Source organism: Conger conger, chromosome 2 (assembly GCF_963514075.1).
Source record: "Conger conger chromosome 2, fConCon1.1, whole genome shotgun sequence".
NCBI lineage: Eukaryota > Metazoa > Chordata > Actinopteri > Anguilliformes > Congridae > Conger > Conger conger.
Window position 1 is genome coordinate 63628676 of NC_083761.1, and position 11972 is coordinate 63640647.

General features: G+C 39.5%; 1 protein-coding gene across 1 annotated transcript; it reads left to right on the forward strand.

Annotated features, from left to right (window-relative positions):
- The first annotated feature begins 1922 nt into the window (after positions 1 to 1922).
- On the forward strand, positions 1923 to 11569 carry hs3st3l (heparan sulfate (glucosamine) 3-O-sulfotransferase 3-like). The gene is made up of 2 exons (XM_061232185.1): positions 1923 to 2389; positions 10951 to 11569. Exons 1-2 carry the CDS (start codon positions 1923 to 1925, stop codon positions 11567 to 11569), a joined length of 1086 nt encoding a protein of 361 aa, XP_061088169.1.
- Positions 11570 to 11972: the final 403 nt, after the last annotated feature.

An 11972-nucleotide genomic window follows, 5' to 3' on the forward strand; every position in this document is an offset into this window, starting at 1 on the left:
TTGTTAAATGTGATTAAACTAGCTCAGCATCTGTACCATTTCTGCTCTTCTGGAGTTCAATCGCCATGATTTACAGTAACTTCAGAAGCTGTCCTTTTATTATGAGACTACCTGAACCCTTTGGCTGGCTCACCACCAGTGGTAACTACTAAACCAAAAGGTGCTTTGTCACATGGCACGGTTTAATCTCATGGCAGAGAGTGACCTTGTGACACACCCCCACCGTTGTAGGCTGTGTGTGAGCAAGTGTGACAATGCTGTCCTAATACAGTACTGTAGGCATTGAAAGAGTCAGTGTGACCTGTTGTTATGAAAAAGGATGGTACTTTCATTGGTTTTTGGAGTGAAAAACATAAACATAACTCAATTTTCAATTCAAATAATTAGGACTGACTGGTCTTCGTCAGGATCCTTCATTATTTTCTCTAATGTGAAGATTAATCTGGAACTACACCGCTGCAGTACTGCATCAACTAGCTATGGTAACATGCTATTTGAAGGGTGAATTAAAAGTGAATAAATAAAGCTCCATTTCCAGACTTTCCACAGTGTTATTTCTGTGTGGCTGACCTTAGTCCTTCAATAAAGAAACAGATAAACACAAAACAAGCTAGGTAGCTACAATTTATTCAGACCGCTTTATTAGCCACATCAGCTAATTAATATCAGCTTCATCCCTGAGGATGTAAGGTTGGATTAATTAATTAAAGAGTCTTTATAATACAGTTTTAAGGATACATGCATAACCTAACCATGCCTTTGGTCTGTTTGTGCATCCGTAAAAGGTAAGAATAATCTGTGCTTGCAAAGCAGTTAACCCCTTCTGGTGCAATAACTGATATCCTGAAGATTACTTGGCTGAATACATTCATAGATGATTCATTCAGTTATCTTAATTGTGGTTAATGGAGACACTATGAAACTAAATAGTCCAGGCATATCATCTTGCTTTAGAATTGCTTTGTTAGTGACAGTTTTTTTTATTTCAACCTCAAATAAAATTACAACTGTAATGTGAAATTACCCGCATAATGTGGCATGGTTTTTAGATATAACTATGTGTTTACCTATTTTACCTAACGTATGCATAAATACTGTAGGATCCAAGCAGTGTGGCTTCTAAGTACTTTTGTTTTGGATTGTCCAAAACAGCATGTTACGGCATACAAACATTAGTGTTAACACGTGGATGCTATGAAATGCAAGACTAAGACTTAAGTTTAATACAAATTCTAAAAACGTCTTCATTTAGAGAAGCTTTGATGAACAATTTATGAAATGCTAGGCTACTAGCCAATGCAAATCATATTACAGTAAACGAATACGTATGCATGCTTACGCATACACGAAGGTAATCCATGCTAATGCAAAGCAACATAATAAATTGACTTAAAAAATAAGACAGTTCGCTTGTATGCTTGTCTCCCTCCGATAATTCGTACAAACACAAGTCAGAAAGGTCCCTCCATTGGAGCAAACTGAGGGATTTAATCCGCTTTAGGCAGTGTCCCTCCGGTCAGTGTAAACTGCAGGCAGAACTGGCTGATGAGCACACTTTCATGAATGAATGAGCGGTTTCAGCACAGGAATTCCCCAAGGACAATTGAAGAGGCCAGAGGCTGTCTCAGATAGAAATATAACCACTGGCCGAATATTAAACGCACCACCTCTTTTCGCTGCACGAGGACAGAGGTGTGCACGAAAGGACAGCATCTCGAAATATGAAACACCGTCATAGGGAGACTGGTTTGATTGGTCAATATGAATTAAGCTTCCCGGCGAGTTTGTGCGACTTACTCCGCGCAGCATGGCTCTGTGTCTGTCATCGCAAAATACTTCACATTCTCACCATGTCTCTCGTTTTTAAAGTTCAGGGAGCTGTGTTTTCATTACAATGGATACCCTTTCTTTGCACTTAAGGGATGGCAAGTTTTCATCACCCGCACCTGGACTTTCGGAGACTTCTACAGAAACTATTGGTCATGTTCTCCATTGGTATCGTATGCGTCTCTCTATTTTACTTTCTTGCTGGCTGCTGTGAGTCTGAAGTGGCGGAAGAAGCTGGCATGAGGCATTCCAGTCAATTGTCCTTAACGGGATGGCAGCAAGAAAATAATGGATCATTTGACAAGAACTTCATAACCGTCCCGAATTTGGTTGCGGGGTCCCCTAATGTTGATGAATCAAGTGCGCCAGGGTGGGAATCGAACGTTTTAGGGAAAGATTGGACAGCGGTTCGGAGGTTACCACAAGCTCTTATCATAGGTGTTAAAAAAGGTGGAACACGAGCTCTGTTAGAGTTTCTGAGACTTCATCCTGATATCAGAGCTTTGGGGTCAGAGCCTCATTTCTTCGACAGACATTATTCACGCGGGCTGAACTGGTACAGGTAAATGGCCACATGTCATTTTCGTGTCTTTCGGTTATAAAAGTTGGCTATTACAACTGATGATTTCATTGAAGCACACATTGAAAGAGGCAACGATTATTGCGTGCAGATATTGCTAGTATGCTAAATTGTAATGGTTTTATTAGTAAATAAATGTAAATTCTAGTGAAAGAAATGTCAATTTGCAGCAATGACCTAGTTTGTATGCTTTCTCCAAGGACCGGTGAAATCAGCTATACTGTATGACGGACTGAGCACTTCTACGTAGTAGAACACGTTGTTTTAAAATGTTAGCACATGCAGCCATACAAATGTATGTAATTAAATGTTTCTGGTTTAAATTTCAAAAGCTATGCGATGCAATGCAATATGGCATGTACAATCGTCCTATGGCATTTGTAAAATGCTCGGATAGCTTAAGTTCTCCGTTTAATCAGGAATGAAGCTTTTGCCAGATGTTACTACGCTCTCTCTCTCTCTCTCTCTCTCTCTCTCTCTCTCTCTCTCTCTCTCTCTCTCTCTCTCTCTCTCTCGCTCGCTTTGCAGAGTGTACATCACTGGACATGATCATGCACTTTATTCATAGCAGCAACCAATTTAATAGATACAGTAATGTCTTTTTTTGGAATTAAGTTTACTGTGGAGGATGTGATCAGGGATCAGCAGATAAATCATGACATTTCACTTCACTGGTTCGCTGTCACTTTTTCCCTGCACCGATCATTTTCTCTTTCCACCTTCAGACATGATAGCATGTGTTTTTAACACAGCTGGTATAATGCTCCACGACACATTGATGTTTAGCAAGACAGAATTAAGAACCACTTCACAATTCTGTCAGCTGCTCAAATAAAAGCCATTTGAATTTAGTTCACGCCACATAATCAACTCTGCCTTTAAATAGGTATTGAGACTCAGCAGGGATCAATAATTCTGCATTTGACTGCAAATTCTTTTGTCACGCTCAAACCTTGAAATAATGATACCATTAGCATACTGGAGGAACATCATAAAACACAAATGTGAAATTAGTAAGTATATGGAAACTAAACAAAATATTTCAGGATATTTCAGGATACACAATTTGCATGTGTGCAGCCCTATTGTGTAATGATAGTAGGTTTGATACTTTACCAGTATCTTTAATATTAATCAGGACAGACACGTGCTAGAAGGGGTCCCATGTGTGCCTCAGTCTGTTCTCCCTCCAGTGTAGCACTGAGAACAGGGTGGTGGTGGATTGTCATTACCACAGGGCCAGATGGATAACACAGCAAACGAGCAACTTGACATTATTGTGAGACCTGTCAACTGGCCTTTAGCCCAGGTCAGTTGTTCTGTAGAAGATAATGATGTGATCTGGCTAGAGTCTTTAGAACTGTGCTGATGCAATGCCAGCAGACAAGTCTGCGTCTGGCTACTGGGTTTGTGTAATACAGGACTATAATTAACGGCTGGAGCAAGATTTGATAACAAGTATTACTCTTCTGTGACAATATATTGTGACAATATTCTGTCTGATATATTGTAAGTCAGTTTCTTATTGCTACATCCAAATAAAAAAAAAAAGCAAAGTCCCTAATGAATGTCTAGAAAATATCGTTGACAACCCCGGATAATAGATGGAATCAAGTTTTTTGCTTATAGTGTTTCTCTGATCGATTGCCCCTCCAATTTGACCTTGAGTTGATATGAGCATTAAGCAGTTAGCTTTGGTCAGTGCAGATTCAGTTACAATTAGCAAGGGGGTTTATCCTGCTGCAGCGTAATCCTCACACGGATGGGGTAGTGTTTCGGCTTTAAGTACTGTCTGTTTCACTTAGAAATCAATGAACTTTTAAATCTGTCCTTGTAAAGTACACAGTACAGAGACAGATGAACTATATGTTTCTAGAAATATACACATTTAATCAGTTTCAGTGATCTTTTTCTAGATCTTTGTCTAGATTGTATTTATCGCGGTCCAGATATGAAATGGCTGTGAAAGATACATAATTAGTACAAATCATATTTGTGGTATATTGTCTGAATAGTAAGGCTTGTAAATCACTAGCAGTTGGAATACATTTTATTTGATATTATATTATTTGAATCTCCACGATGACAGATAGCAATTTATACCATCAATATGATTTTTAAGTTTTCACTTCATTTTTCATTTCAGATAAGGATTGACTCTGGTGACTCTGGTGACTTTGAAGTTTGTTTGTTTACAAAAGACAAACAGTAGAAAAGTAAGCAATAGCTTTCTGAAAGCTGGAATTGCGTTGTGCTTTTGGGGGTGGGGGGTGGGGGAGGGGTGATAAAATTTGGGACAGGTGTGTCCTATTGCCAGGCATGCCCTGTACTTTATGAAATCACCATAAGGTCCAGACAGTCTGTTTTTAATTCAGTCCTCATTAAGGTACCACCGGGAATTAAGTGAGTCTGCATTGTGAGGGACTGCGGTGATGGATGCGGGCAGGAAGTGGACAGGGCATGGTTACAATTGACTGGCTTTTTAATGGCCATTGTGCCATGAAACGGCTGACTGGGCCTAATCCCACACACCCACACACACACACACACACACACACACATGCACACACACGGACACGGGCACACACACACACATACACACGCATACACACACACACACACACACACGTCTCATTTACTGTACAGTTTTACAGCAGTGTATTGATGTTGATATCCATTGATTTGATGCATTGGCATAGATAGATATCAACATCAATACACAGCTGTAAAAAATAATAGTGCTAAATGGGAATGGGAATTATATTGTCATATTTTTATTTATACCATGAGTTTCAAAAGTCAGGTGACAGAAAATTCTCATTTCTGCCAGTTTAAGCAAAAAAAAAATCCTATACCTATTAAGCAGTTATTCTTTTCAGCCTTGAAATAACTATTTATTCAGTTTCCATTTTATGTAATCACTTCACAATAACAGGAAGAAGGATTTTCGTAGGAATCATATTTATTTTATATTAGACAATTGAACTAACCCAAAACAACATCATCCATGCATGTTTTTGTGAATGCCTGAGTGTGTGAGTGGGTGGGTGTGCTTGTGTGTGCGTGTGTGTATGGAGGTATCCGCTCTCTGTGTTCATGACACTGGAGATTAATGGATGCGGAGCCCCCTTTTTGTCCCCTGCAAAAGTTGCTGCCTGCCACAGAAGATGAAGTAATTAGCTCACATCTGTTTGTGCACAGCAAGCTGCTGATGGGGCTCCTGAGTGCTGCGTCTACAGAGTCCACCTGCCACCCCTCGGACCAGCTGAGGCCTGCATTACCATAGCCCATCGCAATCAATACCCAGAGCTCCACACTGGCCCATTTAGCTCCTTCAGTATACCTCAGAGAGAGAGCAGAGAGCCAACCACAACTTGGGCTCAATTAGAGGGCAACTTATCTGCTTTCTCCTAAAAGGCAGTGTGACAGGACAGCGGTGGAGATGAAACAGAACAATGGGAGAGCTTTAATGGGAATGTTAAGTCACCGCCGTTGAATTGATTCATTAGTACGTACCGTTTTTAATCTTCCTTGTGTTTGCCCCTTTTATCTACAGAACATGTGTTGTGAGAATAGATCTCGACAGAAAGTGCGATAATATTGCTTTTGTATGAACAAGTCTTGTTACAGCCCGGTATATGTTAATGAACTCCAGGTGGCTTTACTAACATAAAAGTGTGATTCCATGCTTTAATTTGTATTTTCTTGTAGATTCTTAGTGTATAAGAATTATATATTGAATATATTGAAGTGCTCTGCAGTGCCCCAACTATACTAGATTCACACATTTAGTACAGAAAAATTATGACTTGTGCACATACTGTAATACATACATGTTGACATAATGTATTGTGCACTACTTCTCTTTATGGACCTATGGCCATAGAGATAGGTTTTTCTGACAAGGATTAACTATCTTCAGTTTGTAAAATAATGTTGTGCTTTAGCCTTGATTTAAATCCCCAACTAGGCTTTTGTTGAAAACCATATGCATTTAATCAGATATCTTAGGCGGTTTAGAGAGAAAGTCACAGCTGTAAGTTGTGAATTGTGTCGCTTTATTTGTATGCATGGCTGCCAGAGGAGAGGGGTCTGATTCTTGAAAAGGGCATAACTTAGTATATGAAGTTGGTTGTCAGTGTTTATAGTAACTAGGCATTTTTTACTGTCTAAGTTGGCTTTTTTCCATGCATTCTGCATGATTAAAATTATTAATATCTCTGCTACCCTTCACAATTTCATATGCAGCAGATCCCAGCAATGAATGAAAATTAGCCACATGGCTGTGGTGATGGTTATAATTCAAAGAGTGCAATGTAATTTGACATTTTAATCAAGCTGTAGTCTGGATAAGTTTTTTGTTTGTTAAATATGTAAAGCGTTAATGGAAATGTGCACCCCTGTGGAGATGGAGGCGGCACTGTGTGCACCAGACATCCGTTTACTGTCTCACAACAGCTGCCATCTTTTCATGAGAATAATTCCAAAGGAAAGCTTTTTTTAAAGATTTGAGATGTTAAAATATGTACTGCTTCATTGAACAAGTTGTACATTTCATTTAAGCGTGATTATGTTTGACATCACTATGTTCGCATATAGTCACACTTGACCAAACTCGTTTTAGGATTTAGCTGGATAGTAGCTGATGAAATCTGTGAAGGTCACACCTTTCCGTTTGATTGGATTGTGTCCTGTCATTCACACTGCATGTAATAAAAGATTTGATCAAAGAAGTGAGGTTAGATACTCGTAAGTTGTTTTTGTGTAATAAAGAGTAGAAAGCAAAACATTGTGTTAGTATTAGCAGTCATTTCATTGTTCTTTTCTTCTGTTAGCAAAAAAGGAAAAAGATCAGATTTCAAGTAATATGCAACATTTTCTTTATTATTTATTTTTTCATCATTTGTATTCATTAATCACTCTCTTTGTATATCATGCCATTCTTCTCTTATGATACATTTTCTTCAAGAGAGTACAGCATAATATACAATGCTTTGCTTTTGAACCAAAAACGGATATAAACCACCAGTGATTAGCACAGTATTATGCTTATATAACTGGGAACCCTGGGTGGGCATTTATGCTTTAGAAAATAAATAAAAGGCTTTCAGGCTTTTTTATTCCCATCTCTTCCATGTAGTTCCCTTTCATCTGTTAATGGTTAGACAAGCACTCACATGCACAAAAAGCACTATATTGTTCAGCAATGAATTTAGCTCCAAGGCTGATCTGAGTGGGTCTCACTAATGGAATTTATCTTTAGAGATTATTATATATTTCCTCTCTTTTCTCATCATCTGGAGGTGAATGCTCCAGGACTTATGCTCTTTTCAGGCTTGTGCATCTGCACCTGCTCCTGCTCTCAGGTCAGAGATTCAGAGTCTCCCAGCAATGGCAGAGAGATATTTTTTCACCAGCATGGCTGGCCGGAGAAAAGGGAGTGGTACCATTTGAAAATACAGATGGATAAACGAAATTGAAAGGTGTGAAATATTAATGGCGATCCCTAATAGACTTGTTAGCCTTCTAATGGCCGTAGGTAAACAGGGAAGTCTTTAGGGTTTAAGTGCTAGCCTTGATAATTCAGTGCTCTGGGATTTTCCATATCCTCTTTTTGGTGCTGTGGGTTTCATCTTGATTAGGGAGGTATTGATTGGAGATCAAGTTGCAGGCTTTTTGCCGCAATGTAAGGTGAGCTCTTCCGGTGCCAGAGGACATTTAAAGCGTTGCATTTTCATAGCTTAATCTGCCCATTCTGTTTGACTGTCAGAAGGCAGCAGGCAGTTTCTGTACTTAAATACTTTTTAGAATACTATCATCTCTCACTCACCTCTCCCAGCATAACAAGGGGTTATTAGTCGCCCTCAACCTATGACCCCTGCCATTAAAATATTACAAATATTAAATGTAATCGGGTCGTTCCCATGAATGTGCAGTACCTTGGATGAAAAAAAGGTTTTAAAAGGTTTTAATTATAAGTATTTGAGTATGAAACTATAAAGATATCACATTGACTCCATTTTAAATGCTCTTTGCCCTTTGAACAATGCCCATTGTAGTGCACAGTAGATTAATTTAAATACAAGGAAGCAATAGTGATTGCAGCTTTTGTTATTCCAGCCCCTTTAAAATCTCTTTAAATAAAGTGGTCACATTTAGTACTTTTGCTAATCCCTTGCATTCGATGACTCCCTTGTCTGGTGATGCTCTGCCAGGCCATTACGGTATTCAGTTTCTGTTTGTTTTGTGGATTTTTGCTTGTCTTCAGCAAGTGAAATGAATGTTCAACTGGATTCAGGTTGAATGATTGAGTTGGCTTCATTTGCAAGGTGAAGTGCCATCCAATGAGTTTTGAGGCATTTGTATGGATCTGAGCAGATACGATGTCTCTGTACACTCCAGAATTCATCCCGCTGCTGCCCCCAGCAGTCACATCATCAATAAAGAGAAGTGAGCCATAAATGCCCCAGCCATAACACTGCCACCACCATGTTTCAATGTTTATGGGTGGGGGGGGGGGGACATTTTGAATGAATCATGATTAGATCCTTTCTTATTCCACACTTTTTATCAAACTAACCTGGCCATTCTGTTCTTGAGGCTTATTAATGGCTTGCATCTCCCAGTGAACGCTCTGAAGTCACTATATGCTGGTGTAGTCTTGCTCAGCTCATGTCCATTGTGTGTGACAAAATGATGAGTAGGTTCCTTCCCGTGATAGCCTGTGTTTCTGCAGAAAGCACTGAGACAGTTACAGTACAAGAAATGTTGAGGCTGAAAAATAATTGTTTTTTCCAACCTGCTAGTCATGCTTAAACAGAAACCGATGGCATTTCACCATGGTATTATTTAGCAGTTAATTACCTAGTTATTTCCTACTATATGCTTTATTTTAGTCTCTGACACATCTATATATGCCTACATTTACTCTGTGGAGTGTTGTTGAACAGTTGAAAATGGGGTTTCTGTCATTCTTCAGTGGTCTGTGGTCTACAAGGTTGTTTGCTATTACTATGCTCAGCATTCCATTCTTTCTTCTTAAGAATGTATGAAGCAGTTGATTTTTTGGCTATGTCTCTGATCGATTTATTCAGGTTCTGCCCCATGATGGCGTGCATGGCTAACTGGCATTGACACTTATGTTGACAGACAACAGCAACAGACTCCAAATGCAAATCACACACTTTATTAAAATTGACTCTAGACCTTTTTTTAACTTTAATGTGCAAGAACTAATGATGCAACAACACACCAGTGAAGTGTCCAATTCTCCAATTCCTGGGGGGGTCGCTATGGATAAAATGGTTCATCCAATATGGATGTCCATTTCCAGAAATTAAAGCTGACAGTCTGCATTTAACCTCATATTCATTGTTTCATTTCAAATCCAAAGTCATGGAGTACAGAGGTGAAAGAACAATGTCACTGTGCAAATACTTCATATGGAAGAAAAAAGGTTACACAGAGTATGTTATTTAAACTTTATTTAACCTGCTGGACTTAGTTTTTTGTCGTAGTTTTAGTTTAGACTGAGCCAAAGTCAAAAAGAGCATTAAGGAAGGGCAAGCTTCAGGGACCTGGGTGATCCATTGTTTGAATAAACAGGGAAATATTGGCTCTTCAGCAAGATGAGCAGAGGTCAGCTGTGGTTAGTCCTCACACTGGGGAGCGCAGGTGGATCTTGGGCCCAGTTAGCACAGCATATGTGTCCATGGGACCACAAGCCACAGAATGTAAATGAGTCCCATCTGCTGGTCAGGCTGGCGGAGGAGGTGAGCAAGGTGCTCGCTCGGCCCATTTATCTTGCTTCACGTGTCAGTAACCTGTGTTGATTGATGCACCCTGCGCATCTGGACAGAAGCTTTTTATTTCTGATGCACATTTAGGCCTGCTGCCAATAACATAAGTAACATGGTTCTCTAGGTGCATAGAGAGCATGCTGTTTAAACTAAAGGACTGGTTCTAAGTGTTCATACTACTCTGTCTCCATGCTACAGCCATGAGAAGACATGAAGAGTATTTCAACAAAGTGATTTAAAACTTTTTTTGAAATCAGATTTCAAACCTTATAGAAGGATTTTTCTTTTAAAATATACAGTAAAGTTGACCAGCCAAAGTAATTTTCTGCTTTGGTTACAGAATATAACATATTTTTTCAGGTTTTAAACTTTTATTGGCTCATTAGCCAGATCCCTGATAAAAGGTATTTATAGTGTAAAGATATTAAAAGTTTTTTTTAAAGGTAAAAATGCTAAATACTGTAAAGATCTAAAATGTTTTGGTTTCAAAACTAATGAAAAATAATGCTCCATGATTGTCTGTGGAAAATATATCAAATATATAGATGGTGTTATTTATGCCACAAACAGATACAACGGATGTGAGCAAACAGGATAAAACCTTATGTAAAACAGGAGGGATAAAGGATAGATTGATCAGCATGATAAGACCTTAAGTAATGTGTGCTTTTGCTATTTAATTACATTTTTAGTTTTATCAGTAATAAGGTATATTCCTGACTACTGTGTCCTCTTTCCTCTCAGGAGCATAATGCCGAAGGCCTTGGATGGGCAGATAGTTATGGAAAAGACACCCAGGTACTTTGTCACAGCTGAGACACCAGCCCGCATTCACGCCATGTCCAAGGACATCAAGCTGATTGTGGTGGTCCGAGATCCCATAACCAGGGCCATCTCAGACTACACTCAGATTATATCCAAAACTCCTAACATCCCCAGCTTTGAGAACCTTACCTTTAAGAACAGGACTACGGGGCAGATAAACTCTCTCTGGAGCCCCATCTGGATCGGCATGTATGCCCAGCACCTGGAGCGGTGGCTGTCCTACTTCCCACGGTCCCAGATCCACTTCGTCCACGGGGAGAGGTTGATCAGTGATCCAGCTGGAGAGCTGGGCCGGGTGCAGGACTTCCTTGGCCTGCAGAGGATCATAACGGACAAGCACTTCTACTTCAATAAGACCAAAGGGTTCCCCTGCCTGAAGAAGCCAGAAGGAAGCAGCAAACCACATTGCCTGGGCAAGACCAAAGGCAGGACACACCCCAGAATTGACCCAGAGGTCATTCAGAGGCTCCGGGACTTTTACCATCCCCATAACCTGAGGTTCTATCAAATGGCCGGGCAGGACTTTGGCTGGCACTGAAGTGACCCTGTGGTATGACCCTGAATGATAAAACACACATTTTTTTCCTTCAAGAACACTTTATGGATATTGTTCTCTTTCAGTTGTGTCTGGTTATCATTTGGACCGAACTGGAATATGTCTCATATGAGGATTGCATCATAATGAAGATTCTGATGCGAACACGTTTTTTTGTTATTGTTAGCACAAATTACTGAAATTATGATAACCCCAGTGTAAACTTGGGAAAGCCTGAGAAACCAGGAATATTTACAAAATGTCCACACATTTTATGTTGAGTGTAAAAAAATGTACAAACTTAACAAATAGCTCAATAGTTCTTCTGTTGTGGAAGTGAAATGTACACTGAGATATATGGTATGGTTTGACATCCGATTTCTGGTGCTGGCACCAAAGCTGTTGA